The 21,482-nt window shown below is 45.1% G+C and overlaps 1 protein-coding gene across 3 annotated transcripts in view; it reads left to right on the forward strand.

Annotated features, from left to right (window-relative positions):
* The window catches only part of WDR7 (WD repeat domain 7), a 380,928-nt gene that overhangs the window by 285,057 nt on the left and 74,389 nt on the right, over positions 1–21,482 (forward strand). For all 3 annotated transcript variants that reach the window (XM_088476453.1, XM_088476451.1, XM_088476452.1), the window contains 2 exons: positions 9,121–9,238; positions 18,732–18,881. In XM_088476453.1, coding sequence (XP_088332579.1) covers positions 9,121–9,238; positions 18,732–18,881 — 268 coding nt within the window. The remainder of the gene's footprint in view (positions 1–9,120; positions 9,239–18,731; positions 18,882–21,482) is intronic.

The raw sequence follows: 21,482 nt of genomic DNA on the forward strand, positions 1-21,482 counted from the left end.
CTCACAGTAACAACTTTATTTAATGTCGCTGGTGAACTAAAGAGTGATGTTGTTTGACGCTGGAAAAAACTCCTGTAAGAATAGGTTTTAGACGGGAGTGCCTTAGGTTTGCACTGGTTACAGATTATGTTAGTAGGAGCAGTAAAACTTACTTTGCTAGGGTGATTATATAAGAAAAAAACTGTTTTATGGCTGTATTAAACCTGTATTGGGCCTCCGTCAGTTTCCGTTCACCCCAGTGAATGGTCATATATGGGATCTGCGAGAGAGAGGAATGCAGGGATCTGACTTGTACTGTGATCCTGTAATTTTACAAAAACTCTTAAGCTGAGTACACACCTATACAATCGTTGGCCCGTTCTTTCGATATCGATAGAACAGTCGTTCTATTGTATAAGTGTGTATGCTGTACCGATATTGGAGCTTAGACCGACAAACTGCCAAAAATGCACTGCAACGTTGGTCCCCGGATGCTCGCATCTCATGTGCTGTTTAATGTTCATCCGACTGGTCAGGAGCATATCGGAACAAAAGTGCAGTGTGTATGCATATTCGATCGCAGTTCTTGCAATTATACTCCTGCATGCCTATACGCCTCTGTGGCTGTTTCCTTGCTACGTAGTCTCGTGTTCAGCACTACATGTAAACAAGCTGTGAGAAGCTCCTGGAAGGTACGATCATCCATCTGCAGGAAATTCCGAAAGTCATCAGGGTTGTTCTCCCGGATCTCCTATACTAATGGCATATTTTTTATTTTTTTCTAAAAGCTTGTAGTGTTGTCACCATAGCAGCAAAAATACAAGTACAAGCCTTTCTACTTCTCAAACTCATGATATGGTTTGAATTGAACTTATGTATTCTCTCCACACCAGAAGAGTAGACAATGGTGATGTGATGTAATCATTTCTCCGTTTAGGTTCCTGTAATCACACCCTTTCCCTGCCCACTATGGTAATTCCGTTTACAACTTCTGTGACTGTAGCCTGAATCGAAAGTGTGTACAGTGGTACAATCATTTTCTTTCAATAGGGAGATCGAATGTCGATCGAACGGTGTAAGTAATATTGTATAGGTGTGTGCACGTATCGGCTGTATTTTGGGGACGTTCGATCAGGTCTTTGGTCGATCGAAGCATCGCATCTAAAGCTTGATTGTATAGGTGTGTACCCACCTTTATCTATAGCTGGAGAAAGAAAAGGGAAGGAGGGTTCCATCTGTTCACTTATACTCATGGCAGGGAACCCAGTAAGTGCTTTTCTATTTTGAAGGTAAAAAAAAATGAGTTGCCCGTCATTCCCCAGTGATATCAGTCAGGGGCTAATGAAGCCTTTAGGCCACCTGAGATAAATATATAACAATGGGGCAACATTTATACTGTCCAGCTCTCACATAAGAAATGATGCCTCCTATCTACACTCCAGGTCAGGAGTTTCCATTGCTTTAAGATGTCTTATTTAGTGTTTCCCAAACTCGGTCCTCAGGACCCCTAACAGTACATCTTTTCCAGGTCACCCCTGTATCATACTTGCCAACTGTCCTTGGTTGTCAGGGAGACTCCCTGAAATAGTAGCAATCTCTGTGACTCCCTGAAGAGTCTGGCACTCTCCCCAATTGCACCTTACCCCCTTTATGAAGCTGTTATATTTAAAAAAAAAACAAAAAAAAAACAGATATATACATTCAAGTAGGATCATTAGTATAATTTCCCTGCATTGGTTATAAGGCACAATGATCCCTATGGCTACATGCATTTTGTGGAAAGTATCAGTGTGTACTCATCAACAAGTAGATCATACTAACTGCTTTGGGGCTCATTTACATATGGATGTAAATCAGTGTTATGACACGCCTCTCAGATGTAGCAGTACACGCCCACTTTACCGCCGCGCTCATAGGTGCTGCTTTCACAATCTCCCTGAAATGCTTTATCAAAAGTAGGCAAGTATGGCCTGCATCTATGTGTTAGGCATAAATGTACATGTGCTCCGGGAAGTAGTTGTGTGGTCGGCAATATGTCAGCATTACTATGGTGGAAATGTGTATATCCCTGTTAGGGGGTCTGGAAAACATGAGCAGTTAGGGGACTGAGAAGCACTGGTCTAAACCAACAGTAATGTGCATTTACCAGTCATAAATAGTTTTTGTTTGCTTGTTTTTATTAAATTATTGATATAATTGTTTTCAATGCTCAGTTAACTCAGAGGACTTAATCAGTGCATGTAAGTGTCTGGCACTTACATGCTAATAGGAAATGATGACTTACTGTACTCTCTGCACTGTATAGCGGTCATTGCTGCTTATTTTATTGCATGATCACAGATGGTCAGTAGTTGATGAATGTTCATTTGATGTAGTAGCCAAACTGATGCATACATATCTCAGCCTAAATATAAGGCATTGACTTAGGAGAGGCCAAGGTGCAGGCAACGCCATTACTTACCCATTAAGATGTGCCCCATCCATTTGTGACGGGATGTAGTCAGGATACCGGCGGGCGCTATCCCGCCCGCCAATATTCCGACACGGACATCCCGACATGGGACTAAAGATAAAGATAATTAGCCCCACTACAAAATCCCGATACCCGGCTTACCGAATGAAGGTGAACCTGGTGCCTTAGCGTTTAGCCATGGAGGGGGTTAGGTTTAGGGACCCCTGGGGAGACTTAGGGCTGCCCCCCCCCCCCCCCCGGTAGGGTTGGGGTTAGGCACCACTGGGGGGGGGGTTAGGGTTTAGACACCACAAGGGGGGGAGGGGTTAGATTTAGGGGAATGAGGGTTAGGTTTAGGCACTAACGGGGGGGGGGAGGTTAGGGTACTTACCTGCTGCAGTTGGGATTTTGATCCATCGGGCTGCCGCTGTCGGTATTTGATCCGGTGGCTAAACAGCCGCTGGCATTACATACCGATTTCCATGTAACAGCTAGACATACACTTTTTTTTCCTTTTTTCTTTAATGAGGTTGATCGTTTTTTTTTTTAATTAACCCAGTGCATGGGTTGCTGGCAATGGGGGCAGAAGGGTCATTTTCCCATTGACACCACTTCTGATTGCACGGCAGGGCCCCGTCCATTCTGCAGTTAGTGTACTCCGCAATGTCCATTCACAGACTTGATATAAATATACAGTTTAGTGTCTTTATGATTTGAGCCTTAGGGGTTTTTATGTTGTTGTGTATGTTCATTTAGAATCAGTCAATAAATCACATTTGTTTATGCTTTACACCATTGAGCAAGTTCATTTACTAGGAGGACCTGCATTAAACAAGTCATGTAACAATACATTCATGTACAGACAGCTAGAGAGTACGAGTACGCTAGTACAGGATACATAAATACATTTAGTAATAGATGACTGGATGCGATTATGCCTGAGATGGGAGAGAGAATGGGGAAGACGGGAGGGAGGGGGTGTAAGGAGAACATCAGCGTGGAAGATTGTTAGGCAGGGAGAGAACTCCTCGCATATGTAGTTTGTGAGAATTACTTTGAAAACTCTGGTTAATGATGAGATGTAACCGACTTGACACAGTTTTTTAATTGATCAATTTGATATGTGACACTTGTATATCTGTGGGCAACTGAGTCTGTATACGAAGTACAATGGAGTTTGGCGTGGAGAAAAGCCACGGCTGCTGCATTGTAGAACTCTGTATACAGAGTTGGACTCAGTCACACACAGATATACAAGTGTCGCACATCTAATTAATCAGCGCAGTCTCCTGCTGCATCCTTGTCTCATCATATTGCGACTAATGCCGGGTACACACTTAGCGATGTGTACCCAGCACAGCATCGCCGGTGACGAGACCCAGCATGCGGCAAGTGCACACACACTTGCCGATGCCGGGTCCGAAGGGGGGGGGGGGAGGGGGAGGCATGCTGCATTCTGCGGCATGGCAGAATTAGCAACATCCCCAGTGGGCCCTGCAGTAGGGCCAAAGGAGTGATGCCGCTAGCGACCCACGGCAGCGCGCATATCTTGGGTGCACACTAGATGATGTACCCGTTATGTCGCTCCGATCTGCGGGATGGGACGATATATCGTCTAGTGTTTACCCAGCGTAAGATGCATTTTTGGGCGAAAAATAATGCCTGGTGCTGGCCAAGTCGCATGGGACCTGGTGCACCAAGAGAGGCTCTTGGGTGCGACTACAGCAAAGGTATGAGGACATAGCTGTAGTTACCAAATTTCAAGAGTGATTTTTGCCTCTGGAATGTTTTTTTTTTTTTAGTATCGGCCAACTGTACAGTAGCGTAACATTCCTGCATGTTACATGACACTATTGCCACCTGTTCCTAATCTGTAGGCGTTCTAATGTAAACCTTATTAAAGAGTAGTATATGAAAGTTAAGAGTTCTGCAAACAGGACAGCTATTGCGGGTTCCCGAAGTCCAGTGACAGTGTCACATGCGACGCGCTACAATGCAGCAAATCATTTTACAATGTTAGCCGCTATGTAATGGTCCCACAGACTGGGTGTCACTTGCATGCATTGAACAATGCAAAGTATGTTGAAAACTTATTGTGATTATCAGGTCAAACTAGAAATGGCTGGTGCCAAAGCATCTAAAGACTGCGGCCAAGGAGTTCAATGGAAGCTTCACCGAATGGCTTCCAAAGGGGGAATATGACATACAAGGTTATCTCAGGCATCAGAAATTACCTTTGTATATGTTTTTGAGATCATCATAATTTTTCATGACACAAGTGACTGAAGCTTTCCCCTTACACAGACCAGAGCACCTTCTACAGTAAGATTTTGGATTGAGTGACAGATGATTGATGGTACATTCTCACATTCTTTCAAAATGTTTCTTTATGGGTGACTTACTCCTCGGAATATACTGAAGATATGTTGTGAGAACCATAGATAGCTGGAGGAAACACCAACAACTCATTGAAATGCATTCTCTTCACCGAGCCAATAGCATAACCAACCATTTTTGACTTCACCATAGGGTGGTACTGACCAAGAAGAGATGTAATGGGGATGTTAGCTTAACTCAGTAAAATATGGCGCATCATGGCTTTATTCTCCCTTTTTATGTCTCTAAATAATTATTAATTTGGATGCTTCAGGTATATTTGGGAGAAGCTGCTTTAGCCCAGCCAGCGTCTATCTCCGTAGGACAGAGGGCCAGGTCTGGGAGAATGTATGGTACCTCAAATGTTTTAGAGAGTTTGTGATTGAAGTAGCAGTGTGCAATATTCTGATTTATGGTGCAGGCAGCCTATTGCCGGACATGTACTCTGCTATTGCTACAAAACAAATGCAGATACATTTTGGCTTTTTACACATTGTGAATGCTGAGTGGTAATAAATCCAAGGAAGGGGCGGAAATTCCTCTTCATGTCAGCAGCTTCCTCCCTTCACCTTCTGTGGATTTTGTAAGGCGTTCACCCCTTGTGACAGTTGTGCAGCAGGAGTAGTAGCTTGCAGTGCTTGTGGAATAGTTTCCTTTGTTTGCTTCAAAAGCTCTGAACTCCGAGAGCCGGACATGCGAGCCAGCTGGTCCAGCTGCATGGAGGTCTTCAGCTCTGGCCACATGTTACCACTCCAGAGTGAAGCTAATGAATCGGCATGAAGCCTGTTGCTTTTTCAAACTGTGTTTTGCTGAACCAGCAACAAGAGGAGGAGGAGAGGGTGATGTTGACGCTAAGCGGGCAGCTATATTACCCTGTGCTATTGTCCAGAAGAGTGACTGCATCACATGCTACTCCGGAATAGGGTGCTGGGGATTCTGGCCCTCATTCAGAGGCGCTCGGAAAATGCAAGTGGTCGCTCTGAATGTGGGCGGCCACTTGTGTTTTGAAGTGCGGCCTCCTGGTCGCTAGCTAAGCTGTGGGTTACAGGTTGATGGTCGCGATGGTCAAGACCATCGCAACCATCGGGGGTTGCGACGAGACCCTAAGGTTGGGTCTCGGCAACCGCAAGCCCCAGGGAGCTTCCTGCTCTGATCGAGCAGGAAGCTCCCCACTGACATCACTGCTGATGTCAGTGCGGCCGCTCACAAAACGGCATGCGTTCCTTAAGGGACACCTCCGTTTGTGACACCACCCCCCCTCCCCGCCTACTAAACGGGGCGAGCTGTCGATCAACATCGACAGCCTCCCCTTTGGTAGCGAGCCCCGGAGCGAGAGAATTTCTCTCTCGCACCGGGGCTTGTGCCCATGCAGTTCGGCCACTGCGCGTGCGCAGGGCCTAAACATCGACCCGCTTGCAAGCAGGTCCGAATAAGGTCCACTGTCCTGTGCAGTAACAACATGGGAGGGCCACTTTCTGGATGAGAGTGTAACCAGTTTTTTGGGGCGTCCGTGTCGTTAGAGGTTCCTCTGTCGATGAACAAGTAGTTTGAAACAAAAAAAACTACTTTTATTATTGCAAAATAATGTTGTTTATTTAATTTGTCATTCTTTGATAAACGTATATGTCAGAAAATGAATATTATATTAATTGGACTCCGTACTTGGCAGAAGCTCAACAAATGCGTTCTGATCACATGGCTTTTATGTACAGATAAGATGGCGGCTTTCAACGCAAATATCCGGGATGTCCAACATAATATTTTCTAAAATGTTACAGAATAATTGCTGATTAGCGTTATGGGGGTTATCTGGATGACCAAGAGCCTTGGGACCTGTTTGTCAGAGGTTGCTGAGGTGGACGTTCTTCTGTAATACATTTCTGGACCGGTGGAAATATTATTTACCTTTTGTAAATCGGAAAGCCCTCCGTGTCCCTCTGAGATCTGATTTAGGGGTCTGTTCAGCAAGAAAAAATTTATTTTATTATTTCTTACCAGTTATTTATATAGCGCACACACATTCTGCAGCGCTTTACAAAGAATATCTGGCCATTCACATCAGTTTCTGCTCCAGTGGAGCTTACCATCCATATTCCCTACCACATGCTCACGTGAGTGTAAGGGGAAACCGGAGTACGCAAGCACAGGGAGAATATACAAACTCCACACAGTTAGGGCTGTAGTGGGAATCGAACCCACGACCTCAGTGCTGTGATGCACTAATGCTAACCATTACACCGTCTGTGCTGCCCACAACATTACTCTTACAACATCACACTAATGCTAACCATTACACCGTCTGTGCTGCCCACAACATTACTCTTACAACATCGCACTAATGCTAACCATTACACCGTCTGTGCTGCCCACAACATTATTCTGAAAACATTGAACTGTAGAGAGCAAGTCATTTTATAAAGTTTTCGGCTGTTCAGGTAGCAGGAAAATGATACAGTCCTTAATGGCTTACCTTATATAATGCCATCTGAGAATGGCGTTATATAGGGAAAATCTTTGTCTGACGAAAACTGCAGGAACAGATGGCTCTCGTCCTATTGCTCTCTGCAGCCGACTGAAGCGCCGCTCACTCTCCACCTCTCATTCGGTAATTACACTGCCAGTGTTCCCAGCATTGTAACTACACAGATTTGAAAAAAAATTAAATATATATATTATATGGTATGCAGTCGGGAAGCTAGCGGACCTAATCCCAACAGCCGGCTTCCCGTCTGCGTTAACACGGTGAGGGTTAAATGACAGGCATCTAAATCTAGACGCCTGGCATTTTACCGACGCCTGGAGTCCTGCGCCCGGCATCCCGATCGAAGGGATGCCTGGCGGGGACAGCCGCGCGGGGGGAAGAGTATTAGGTTTAAGGCTCCAGGGGGGAACTTAGGGTTAGGCTAGGGGGAGGGTTAGGGTTAGACACCCCTTCCCGGGGGACAGGTTTAGGCTGCGGGAAAGGGGTGTTAGGTTTAAGCACTTAGAAGGCGGATTAGGGTTAGACACTGGGGGGAAGGTTAGGGTTAGGCACCCCTAAGGAGGGCTAGGGGAGGGAATTAGGTTAGTCTATACTTACCTTAGGGACGATCGGGATTTCCACCCATGTCGGCAGCCGCTGTCGGGATTCTAACCGCTGGACTCGGTAAATCATACCGATTCCATATACATATGTTTATATACTGCGTAGAAATGGTGCATGCGCAGTGCAGGACAGTCTTGTCAGACAACAGAAAAGACAGGGATCCTGCGGGGACAGCATGGTTAATGTGAAGATTATTGCTACAGTAAATAGCAGGGAAAAGGGAAAATGGGGGGGGGGGGGACCACGGCAATGTCTGAAAATATTCGGACCAACATTGATGCTGAATAGAGCTCTTAGTTACATCACATCCATAATCATAATGTCAGATATTATGTCCTGTTAGTACATAGCATAGATTCTTATTTCATTTTGCATTTATTTCCCTAAAGAATACCGGTATTTTCTTTTTACTTTTTTTTTTTTTCCCCTTGTGTCTCCGATCTTTCTGTAGCATGCCCAAATATTCCCAGATAGCAAAAGTAATGAGATGTGTCACCAATTCCCTCAAGCCTTGGTGCATTGCTCACTGCAGCACATTCTGCTCCACCTGTACATGTCTGACTGTAGCATCCCCTGCCTGCAAAAGGTTTTCGGTCGAACTTATGCAAGTCCATGTAACATTACCCATTTATCACTTTGATAGGCAGGTTTTACATGCTTCTTCCGAGTATGTTTTCAGTGCTTAGCACACTTGTAATGCACACTGTAAATGTCCTGTAAACTATGTTAGCAGCTAAAAAAGACATTTGCCTTTATTTGCTGAGAAGAGTCTTTTGCACGGTGTAAGAATCTGTATGTTTTGACATAAAATCATTGCAGGCAAACTTGGGGAGAGACAGGAAGTAATTTTATTAATCGCATCCATCTGCCATTTAAAACTTTGATTGGAGACAATGTCCTTGCAGCTCCCCGGCCTTTGTGATGTGTATTCAGTGCAGCGGCAGCATCATTTGTTAACAAGAGCCTTTTAACACTTTGAACAGATTCACATACTGTTTTCAATCTTCACGCTTAATTATTCGATTCTGTATTTGATGCAGGAACACCCTGACTTCTAATCACTGCTCATTGTCGGGAGTCCATTATATTCTAACTGTTTGAGTGATCCCGTTGACCTTGAACTGACATTATAAGCTGTGTCTAATCTTTTCACTCTATATATTTCTAATGCCTGCTTTCTTTTTTTTTTTTTTTTTCCCCTTCCTTTTTTTGCCTGATCCCTGTTTAGCATCACAATCGGGCTGCCCCTGAGCCCAGCAGCTGACTCCGCCCGCTCGGCACGACACGCTCTGTCACTCATTGCCACGGCCAGACCACCCGCCTTCATAACAACGATTGCGAAGGAGGTAAAATCCTCTCCCCATTACTTTCCTTTCTGAATGGTTAAACCCGGCTGTTATTATCCAGACTTTCATTAAAGGGAAATATACCGTATGCTGAATTTATTCTCATCCTTCTTACTCTCATAATGGTCTGTCCATTTTACATGCCTTATGGGATAATGAACCCTCTGTTGTGAAATATATGGATATTAGAAGCTACCAAGGGATCCCCTGTTCACTTAAAATAAAGGGTAACATATATGTGTAATATCCTTGTATTTTTCAAAGTAGAGGATAAATTATTCCTTATAATACAAGTTTTAGTTTTTGTAAAGGTAAAGTATCAATCCCAATAATGTTTTTTTTACATAAAGCTCTATGTTATGGTATAAGAAGAAGAAAAGTGAACTATACCATTTATTCTCCTAGGTTTGTTTCTTCAGACTGCTATTAATGATATATCATTTTGCAGATTTTCCACTTTGTTCTATGATTACCATGGCAACCACAGTCACATGGCACATGATGTAGCGATCAGAAAGGCTTTTGAAAACCCGTCTTATCTCTCTTTGTACTGTGACATCCTCCCCCTTACTCTTCCTCCTCTGCAGTAAACATCACACACAGAGAGCCTGTGTCTGTTTAGCAGACCTGACTGTGACTGTGTCTGGCAGCCATAACTCTTTTCCCTCCAGAATGATTTTGAATGAGAAAAATTGATTTATAGGAGAAAACGGTCTACCAGATGCACACTTAAAATTTAGTTAGCTTGTTTTATTTTGAAGAAAGAGAAACCCTATATTCTATGTGAGATTTTTGCCTTAAACATTTTCATATCTTGCCATTGAATTAAATTATGTTTTGTTACCTAAACATACAACACATTATAAAATTAAAAAACAATGTTTGTAGTGTGTTATTTTTAATGAGAAATAGAACAGCTGTCCCAACAGGCTCTATTTCCTTGTGCTTGTTTAAAGGGTGACGATGGGCCCAGTGCAGTGGTGGTAATTATACCCTTTATTGCTGGTGGTGTGACCTCTGTGTACAGTAACTTAAGGTGTGTACACACACTAGACGATATGTTACACGATTCGCCCAATGTCGACTTATCAGAACAGCAAATCATGTAAAATATGTCCAAATCGTGAGTGTCCACTCACGTTGCCGCGGGTCGTACAACGCATCTTCAGATCGTGCCTACTGCAGTCTCATACATGATATTGTGTAGATAGATTTTGTGCACGATAAATCTTTAGTCAGACTGGACACTTTTTAGCACCAAATCGTGTCCAGGAGAGGCGGGGAGAGTTCAAGGGAAATCGGTCACGATATTGCATCATGAGCACGTCGTCTAGTGTGTAGGCAACTTAAGATGGAGGAAGCTGCAAGTATTGTATAAAACCAGAGCTGTCCCCGGTCTCTAATACTGTTTATTTTTGTACTTTACTACAACATAGCACTTTAGAGCATTTTATCCACGCAGACATTTTACATCCGCAACTCAGTAGGACTATGACGTGTATTATCTGGTGACAGGTCCACTATAAAAACCGTGTACAACCGTTTGTACAATTGTGAAATATATATGGCACAATGTACCTCCCGTACAGTATACTGTATTAGCAACCACTGGTTCCGTGACCATATAAAACGTGACACAGGTTACAGAACCCTGATATTGGTAATCATTTACTGTAGCCTGTACATTAGTACATTTTGTATAATATAAAGATTAGAATAGAATTGGATTAGGATCCAATTAGCCACGATCAGAGAAAAATGGGTATTTTTCGCAGATTATCCCCATTTTTCGCTGATGTTTTTTTTCCCCCTATCCTACTATTTCCGTCAAAATAATTAGATATTTCTCCCAAAAACACATTGGATCCGCAAAAAGCTTGCGGACCTAATGTGATTTCGCCATTTAGGTGGTGAAAAACGTCACTTATCGTGGATTATTTTTCGGGACACATCAGGACCGGCATCAGGCGGTACTTCGGAGCTAATTGGTGCTGGTGTCGGGCGGCATCTTGGGTCTAATTGGATAGCCCCGCCGTGTTCAATTAGCAGCACTACTTTAGCGCTGCTAATTTGATACCCTCCTAAATGTACTCACCTGTAGCCAGGGGCGTTTTAAGAGAGGAGGGGGCCCATGTGCAGACTCATTGCAGGCTCCCTCCTCTCTCTAGGTTTGCTGTGGCGGATGCAGTAGATTCTGGCTTAGTGCCCGATTCTACTGTGCATGGGCGGGTCTCCCGGACCAAAACAGTACTGTGCATGGGCGGGTCTCCCGGGGGACAGCAGTACTGTGCATGGGCGGGTCTCCCGTGGGACAGCAGTACTGTGCATGGGCGGGTCTCCCGTGGGACAGCAGTACTGTGCATGGGCGGGTCTCCCGTGGGACAGCAGTACTGTGCATGGGCGGGTCTCCCGAGGGACAGCAGTACTGTGCATGGGCGGGTCTCCCGGGGACAGCAGTACTGTGCATGGGCGGGTCTCCCGGGGACAGCAGTACTGAGCATGCGCGAGTCACTGGGATAATCGCTGCTGCAATACTCCCAGTGATTTTTGCTGCACTCTGGAGACAACGGACAGGTAAGTATAAAGAGTACTTGGGTGCAGGGTGTGCTGTGCGGGCCCCCCTGAGGCCTGTGTGTGCATATATATACAGTATATATATATTCTCCCATAGAGAATTCCGGAGGAAGGGGCATGGTGTTTAAGGGGCTAAACCTCAAAAGCTGTTGGAGGTACCGGGTAGAACGGTCGCTGGGTGCTGCATGCCAAAGTTCAGGGCAAAAACATAAAAAATGAGGACATGGGAGTAATCTAAAGCTCCAACTGTCACTTTTTTCTGACACTCTCAATTAGGACCACTTTTCTGCTGTTCTCTGGGTTTTTTTTTGGGAAGGCATAACTCAGGGCGAATTGAGACTTGGGGTTTATTTTATTAGGTAGCTATTGTGCCAGGGTATGTGCTTTTGGGGTTCAGGTGAATTAGAAAGTTACAGTTTTTAAACTATTACCTCAAGAATGCACCATTGAATAGATAGGAAATTTTAACTTGTTGCGCAGCCTCAGTAGGAGCCTCCAGCAGGTCTACTCACTGTGGCTCCACTTGGGTGCACCAAGATGGCCGTCGTTTGCAGGCTTTAGCGGTGTTGGGCTAGGGGGAAAGAAGCAGCCATTAGCTGCAGCAGGACCCGGGGGAAAGGCGCGTGGGGTTAGTTGCGGCCGGGACCTGGGGATGGTAGCGGGCCTTAGCGGTGCGGGCGGCAGCGAGGATGGCAGTGGTGCAGGCGTTAGGGCTCAGGAGGTAGCAGCACACAGATGCATCCTCGGATCTGGGAGATCCATGATACCTGCTTCTGTGTTTAAAAAAAAAAAAAAAAAAAAAGGCGTAGCCCCGCCCCCCAGGAAACAACCAGTCCCGGGCTTTGGAGACCCAGTACTGGTTGTGCTAAATGGTTCGAAGATGGCCACTGCAGGCCAATCACGGCTCGCGATGTAAGCGCCCCGCCCCCTCAGCTGGCGCCTTCCAGTCAGTACGTCGGCGGGGTAGCTGGAGAGAAGACCAGCTGAAGCATGAAGATGCCGCGGAAGTCCTGGATGGGCGGCGGGTGTGTAAAAGAGCTTAAAGGCCGCCACCCACCAGGTGAAGGCGCCGTGGAAGTCCTGGGGGAAGCGGCAGCCATGTAATATTTATTTTGCTGGGGTACTATAGGTACCAGCATGTCCTTAATACCCCGCCTGCTGGTACTTGTGCTTTTCCAAGTACCAGTATTCGGGGGTGCTTGCTGGGACCTGTAGTACTGCTGCAAAAGACAATATTTATATTTTCATATGCACCACACAACACAATCAACCCAGCACCTACCGCCCAGGGGTGCTGGGGATAGCCCCGGGCTATCAGCCTGGGCCAGGGGTGCCCTGGAAAGGGTGACCCCTTTATTTGGGGGGTCCCCGATCCCCAGCCTGGGCTGACTAGCAGTCAGGGGTGATGCTTCAGCTGGGGGGCCTGGTGAAACTGCTCCCCTGGCTGAGGCATCACCCCCTCGCTAGAAAGAGTACGGTGCTAGTTCTGGTAAATACAGGGGGACCCTACGCATTTTTCCCCTTGTATTTCCAGAGCTAGGGCCGGCTCAGAGCCCAGTGCTGGTTGCGCTAAATACGGGGGACTCCTACGTCATTTGTCCCCCATATTTTGGCAACCAGGGCTGGTTCTGACTAGCCCAGTGCTGGTTGTGCTTCATACAGGGGACCCCTACGTCATTTGTCCCCTGTATTTAAGCACAACCAGGACTGGCTGTTGAAAGCCCGGTGCTGGTTGTATTTTTTGGGGGGGCACCTCTTTATTTTACACATTCAATATTTAACATAGATGCATAGATGGATCTCTTGCTGCATTCATGCAGCTCCACCATTTTGTGAGTGACGGCAATCTCACTCTGTGAGAGTGCTCAATCTGCAGTTAACCACATGGTGGTGTCATGGCATACCATATCTGTATTATGCAAGGAACACGTCCATTAAGGCGTTAGCCTTAATGATCATAATTTCATTGCTTTGTGGAGTTTGAGTGGCAGAAATTCAATAGGTTTTGTGTATTGTGAGCTCATGTCTAAGAAACCTTAATGGGACATGTGAAACAGTAAAGGTTTTTTGTCTATGGAAAATATATATATATATATATATATATATATATATAATATTTCTCTCTCTCTCTCTCTCTCTCTCTCTCTCTCTCTCTCTATATATATATATATATATATATATATATATATTATAAAAGGTAAAAGTTTTTATTTATAAGTATATCCATGGTTGAGCACAGATGGTTAACTCAACACTGAGGTACTAATTAAGTCACCTGTGCCCAAGCATTTATATTCCTAAAACCTGGACTATTGGGGTGCCTTGAGCAGTGGCGTAATGAGGCCGGGGCTAGCGAGTCACGTTCCTTGGGCGCTCTTAACAGGCCTGGCAGAAGGGGGTACCATTAGCCAGGGAAATGTATTTTGGAGATGAGCTCAACTGTAGCAGAAGCGTAGTCAAGTGTGTGATCCCAGAGCCGGAAGTCCAGAGGGACACATTAGTGGCCCGGGCTGAGGCTGTGTGTCTGTTCCTAGCTCCGGTCAAGGAGCAGCGACGGGTGACATTTGACTCTTAGTGCAAGCTGGGTGCAGTTCTCAGACCACGACCATTGAAGAGCGGCAGCAGTTTGAATTTAGCACATCCGCGAGCAAATCGCAGACTGCCACATAATGCTTGGCCACGTCCGCAGCATCTGGCGTCAAATGTTGCTGGGTGCTAGAGCCAGTCCGAGTAGGAAGACATTGCGTGAAGAGCTCCTGCGGCCTCGGAAGAGGCCAGAAGACGCCGGGATCAAGAGAGAACATCAGCGCGCTGGCTGGAGACGGAGAAGAAGAGGCGACGTCACTGGCCAGGAAGGGCCTGCGGCAGAAGAATGCGGCTGAGAACCGGAGAGTGCTTCAGTGATTGGAAAGTAAAAGAACTAAAGAAGCTCCCTACTGCAGCCTCTCTCACTGTACAGATAGGGGCTCCTGAGACCTTCCCATCATTAACCCCTCCCTAGCCTACAAGCCGTGAGGATAATCAAGCCTTAGCCCTGTGGCATTTATAGACGGGCATTAGGCCTGTGCTCCTGTAAGTGACCCTGGGCAATAGGCCCATGTCACATACATTGTGGGGGGGAAGTGCAGTATTTTCAATGTGCCCTGGGTGCCAAAAAGCCTCGCTATGCCCATGTCCTTGAGTACCGAGTTTGAGAACCTCTGCTATAAAGTGTATCACTAATGTTGTTTTCTGTAAGCCAGCATGGAATATATACAGTTAGTCGACAGTCAACATGTCGACAAACTATGTGAACGGGACAATGCGGACAGAGTTGTAAATGTTAGTTAAAATATATATATATCTGTGTCGGTAGTATAGCTGTAAACATGGTTGCAAAGCATCATGTTTAAAATTAGACTGCTGACCTGATTAAAAAGCTTTTGCTAACATTACAACTGTTTTGGCATATTTACATCGCCATTGTCCCATCCATAAATAGTTTGTCGACACATGGGGCCAAATGTAATAGGGTGAGAGTTTAGAAAATATGAAAGTTATCTCACACTTTTTAAACTCGGCCAATGTAATAGAACATGTTTTTCAGACTCTCAAAACTCTCACGATTTAAACTTTCATCCAGATGTTTTCCTATTTTGAAGATACAACTTGACCAATGTAATAGTGTTACTGCTAAACTCTCACATGTTCTGCACTCTCACCCTATTACATTTGGCCCATGGAGTGTCTACAGACTGACTGCATCCCGCTAGCATTAATGGTACAGCCTAAGAAAATGCATAACTGCAATGCACGGTTATTACGATGCATGTAATTCTTGCAGACGCCTTTTGCCTTGGGTTTCCACATAAGAAACAGCACCATCTACATGGAAACAGCTAAGAAAAAAAGTGGGTGGCAGTTGGAAACAGGTGTTCTAAGGACAGATGGGTTGGGTACGGATACCGGCATTCGAGATCTTGGCGGTCAGGATCCCGACACCGGCATTCCGACTAGGTTAGCATCCCGACGCTGAAGGTAAGTATACCTAACCACACGCTAACCCAACCTCCCCGGTGCCTAAACCTAACTCTCCCCCCTTAGTGCCCAATCCTCTCCCCTAACCGTCCACCCAACCCCGCTACTTACCTTCGGGATTCCGGCGGTCGGGATGTCGGCGCTGGTATTCCGATAAGTGTCAGGATTCTGGCATTGCTATTGTGACCGCCGGAATACCCGCTGTCGGGATATTAAACGTATAAACGTATATAGGTGTTCTGCAAGGCAGTAACGTCTAACTGAACTTTTTTTCAGTAACGTTCATACATTGGGTTCTCTGTGCAGATAATACTTTCCAAGTACATTTTTACTACTTTAAAAACAGATATGGGGGATCTAGTAACTATGCAAAATGTAATATAGATATCCAGTTCACTGTATGTTTTGTCTTTTTTTTTTTTAATTCGCAATTAACCTGAACTGAAATGAGACGTGGAGAAAAGCAAACTGCAGCATGCCAATACATTGTAAGCATCAGATTTGTATTCTGCAGTATCCTGCACTTCCTAGTTAATCATACACTGCCAAGCCTGCGAGAACAGAAGGACTCGCAAACCAACATTAATAAACTGAGAGATTCGCTCATCTGCTGGTGACTTTTCCGGCCGGCGTTTCTCAGAACGTTACAGACAGTTAATTAGAGACAGCAGCTGTAATTATTGAAGGGTATCTCTGTCTCTGGAGAGCGTTCTGTACCTTCGGCCCAGTTTACTATTCTTTATGACAAAATTGAAATTAAAGCCGATTGATCGCCCTATCATTCAGAGGGGACAGCCAATAAGTCGATAGCACTCTAAAATGTGTAAAGAAAGAGCTCTGCGAGTTAACATTAGAGTGATATATAAAGCGCGGCACAGTTCCATTATAAAGTGGTAGTTAACCTAAAGAAGAGAGGAACTTCCTCCCTAGTGGCCACTTACAGTAATGCCACAGTTTTCCCTTTCAGTATTGACGTACCATGGCCTGTTTCCTAATAGGAAACCTAGTTCTCTTCTCACTTCTTGCAGAGTTCTGGCTCAAGATAGGTTTGTGCTAACTCACTGCCCCATGCTCCTTGCTCACTGTCTCTCCACTCTGTTACCCCTGTCTGCAATGTTCTATACATTTGTTCCTGTGTTATCCGTTTGCGTTTTTATATTTTGCACGGCGCTGCAGACCCCTTGTGGCGCCATATAAATAAAGGATAATAATACTTACCTACTTTTCATATCGCCTTTTACAGCGATGTGGAGGGGAAGATGGTAAAGAGGTGGCTTGATGTATTGTAACTTGCTTTATGGAGTGGGCGGGGCAAGATTTATGATCATGGTCATTTTGACCTTGCACACCTGTCTACTTATCACTGGACATATCACTGAGATCTGTGACTTCTATAAAAGCATCCAGCCCTTGGGCTGGTACCTGTGATCATAGAACTACTTGTTAATTAGAATATTTACTGGGAGCGGGCGGTTTTGATAAGTTTCAACATGCTTTTCATGCACTCATCTGTAATGCCTGTGAGCAGAAAGCCTAACTCACTGGCAGTGCTTCCCACCCGGGTCCCTGTGCGCGTTTCTATAGGAATGCTCATGTCCGACCTCCAGTTTTGGGGTTTTTGATGATATTGAGGCTGCTGAGTTTAAAGGGTTAAACAAATGATATACAGAGTCACCTTCTATAATGATCTATGAAGTATGTAAGCCAACATTGCAAATCTCTGTCCCATGCAGAGCATGTCCAGCGAAGTTCACCAAACTATCCAACTTGCTCTGCATCTTACACTTTTTCTCTATGTACTATCTCTGACCACTAACTCTCAATCTATAGTAATAACTAGCTGAAGTACCCAGCGTTGCCCGGGTTTAAATCTTCAAGTTATTAAGTTTTATTATGTGATGTCGTCCAAATCCATCCAGTGGAAGACCCAGAACAGGCTCGCTGGGTCAATGTTCTGCCAGGCGCACTTCGCCGTGAGGTCCGACCAGGACAACAACCACTCCGTTAGGCATCCCAGACCAATTGTCACCCCTCTGAAGTTTTCATCCAAATACATCCAGTGGAAGGCACAGAAAAGGCTCCCCGGGTCAATGCTCTGCCCAGTGTCCTCGGGTCAAAGTTCTACCGGCGCACTCCGCCGTGAGGTCCGATCGGGACCCCAACCACTCCATTAGGCATCCCAGACCAATTGCCACCCGTCCGTGAAGTTTTCATCCAAATACATCCATTGGAAGGCCCAGAACAGGCTCCCCAGGTCAAAGTTCTGCCCAGCGTCCTCGGGTCAAAGTTCTTCCTGGCACACTCCACCGTAAGGTCCGACCAGGACCTCAAACCCCTAAAACCTGGCCAGGTTTCAACTGGACCACCTCAGTTTCATCCCAGTCGGGATGACCAATGAATTTTTATATATAAGATTGCATACACCTAATTGCCACCAATTTATCACACACTTATGGCGTTCTACCTTGTCAACTTTTCATAGCTGCCAACATTTGAAATAATTTCCGGAGACATGGGGCATATAAAATCAATGTACCTCATGCGAGATGATGTCTCAGGGAATTTTGATGCACTACAACCCTCCATCATGATATATTTACTGGCCTTGAGCATAATGATTATTATTATGATTATCGACATCTAAACCTCAGCAAGTGATGACCATTGCAACCAATGTACAGTGCACTTGGTCACTGCTAAAAAAAAATAAAAAATAAAAAAATGTTGCGACTCTTCCAGGAACTCCAACTGTATTTGCAGGAACAGGCTTTTATGCTAAATTAGCGGGGAATGTTTCTGAGAACAGACACATAGGCAGTGGTGAAAAGAACAAGAGTATGATCACATTATAATCTCGTTGCAACGTGTGCTAATTATTTTCCTACCTTTATTTTCCTTCTAGGTCCACAGACACACTGCTTTGGCTGCAAATACACAATCTCAGCAGAACATCCACACTACTGCTCTGGCTCGAGCTAAAGGAGAGATACTGAGAGTTATAGAAATCCTTATTGAGAAAATGCCATCGGACGTCGTTGATCTCTTGGTGGAGGTATGGCATGTCACTTTTATGCTTGTGTTTCTGTGTGAGAAGTCCGCTAGACTGACACTGAAACAAGTGGAGGTGAGATGCATAAATGATATGTACAGTATATGCAAAGTAGAGCTCTGATCTCTACAGTGGAAATTAAGGGTAAGTAGGACAATGTGACTTAAATGAATGTGGGATCTATGTACTAATCCTTGGAGAGAGAGAAAGTGGATGGAGATAAAGTACCAGCCAATCAGCTCCTAACTGTCCCTTTTCAAACACAGCCTGTAAAGTACCAGTGAGGAGCTGATTGGTTGGTGCTTTGGGTTTGACTCAGCAAGGAACTTAGTTGCTAATACGAACGCAATTAGACGATTGTTTCGTTCTACGTATGCAGCGCATTGCGCAAACCGGCCGCTGCGATTGGGACTGCGATCACAGTGACTACGCAGACCCATCGCTGAGTGATTGACAGGAAGTGCCATTTGTGGAATTATAGCGCGCGGCGTGGTTGTTAGCAATCTCTGAGTAAGGTCAGGGCTTGTGCAAGTGTGCAGGAGGTTGCGATAGTACTCGATTGTACCAATGGTTTCGCAGTCTTGCTAAACATTACGTATGGGTGTGTAAGGTAAAGTGGGCACCCTTGTGGAGTGCTACGACGGGATAGCGAGCGCAATGAATTAGCATACTATCGCAGTTGAACAGCGTGCGTAATCGCAGTTGCTTACGCAGTTGCTATCCGTAGTGAATTAGGCCCTTTAATAGCCAGCGAGTCGAAGGCACGAGCGTGATTCCGGTGAGACAGACCGTATTTTCACAGCTCCTATTATTTAAAAGGCAACACCAGGTTGATCTTGCTTTTTAAATTATTTCCACTTTAAGCGTATAGGCTAAGTTGCCGGGATCGCACCTGTGTCTGCAGTGTCATGCAGACTGTTATAAACCGTTGTAGCAGAGGGTTTGAGGGACTGCAGAATATCCCTAACATTAGTCACCCCCGGGCCTATAACTTGGGTGACTAATTCACCATCAGAATCATTGTGGATTTGCCCTGACACAACTTTAAAGACAGATAACAGGTGCTGCTAATTAGCCTTGCTTGTGGCTTACAAGTGATCCCAGGAAAACCTGGACTGGATCTCATTACCGTGCTGTTTATTGCTCCATCTTTGCACAAACCTGCTGCTCCACAATAACTTCATGTGAAAGCATGCTGTCCCTGTCGCAATATATTACACGTAACACCTCCAGCTCCATGGAGGTGTTACGTGTAATAGGTTGTTTTTTTTTGTATTGACAGATGTGTTTACCTGGTAGAAAGAAATAGGCGTAAAATAAAATCTACCCTGACAAAAGTACAGTTTTTAATGCATATTGTTTAGATCATCAGATGTACTTTTATTGCTTAACAAAATGAGCAAGGAAGTGGATTACGTCTTATGGTTGATTACAGTAACTGCATGTGACGTGATATCCAAAGGACGTTCCCTTGATACCAAATTCTTAATGAGAAGAGCAGACATTTTGTAGTGAATACTATGCAGTTACAGGAGTACAGATGTCTCCTCCTAAACCTAGCCTAAATATGCCATGAGTGAGCCACCTCGAGCGGTGTAGCGTCTTTTTTGGCCAAAAAATGGATCTTCGTTGCAGCCGGATGCAACAAACCACTTCACAAGACTGCACTGATTAATTTGATTTGTGATGCTTGTACAGTGCATTCGGAAAGTATTCACAACGCTTCACTTTTTCCACATTTTGTTATGTTACAGCCTTATTCCAAAATTAAATAAATTAATTTTCTCCTAAAAATTCTACACACAATACCCAAAGATGACAACGTGTTAAAAGTTTTTTTGCAAATTTAATAAAAAATAAATAAGAAATCACATGTACATAAGTACCTTTGCTCAATACTTTGTTGGTGCACCATTGGCAGCAATTACAGTCTCAAGTATTTTTGAATGTGATGCCACAAGCTTGGCACACCTATCTTTTGGGCAGTTTTGCCCATTCCTCTTTGCAGCACCTCTCAAGCTCGGTCAGGTTGGATGGGAAGAGTTGGTGCACAGCCATTTTCAGATCTCTCCAGAGATGTTCAATTGGATTAAAGTCTGGGCTCTGGCTGGGTCACTCAAGGACCTGAAGCCACTCCTTTGATATCCTGGCTGTTTGCTTAGGGTCGTTGTCCTGCTGAAAGGTGAACCGTTGCCCCAGTCTGAGGTCAAGAGCGCTCTGGAGCAGGTTTTCATCCAGGATGTCTCTGTACATTGCAGCATTCATCTTTCCCTCTATCCTGACTAGTCTCCCAGTTCCTGCAGCTGAAAAACATCCCCACAGCATGATGCTGCCACCACCATGCTTCACTGTAGGGAGATGGTATTGGCCTGGTGATGAGCGGTGCCTGGTTTCCTCCAAACATAACACCTGGCATTCACGCCAAAGAGTTCAATCTTTGTCTCTCATGGTATGAGAGTCTTTCAGGTGCATTTTGGCGTACTCCAGGCGGGCTGCCATGTGTTTTTTTAGTGAGGAGTGGCTTCCGTCTGGCCACTCTACCATACAGGCCTGATCGGTGGATTGCTGCAGAGATGGTTGTCCTCTGGAAGGTTCTCTTCTCTC

Source organism: Taudactylus pleione, unplaced genomic scaffold, assembly GCF_031769625.1.
Source record: "Taudactylus pleione unplaced genomic scaffold, aTauple2 ptg000189l, whole genome shotgun sequence".
NCBI lineage: Eukaryota > Metazoa > Chordata > Amphibia > Anura > Myobatrachidae > Taudactylus > Taudactylus pleione.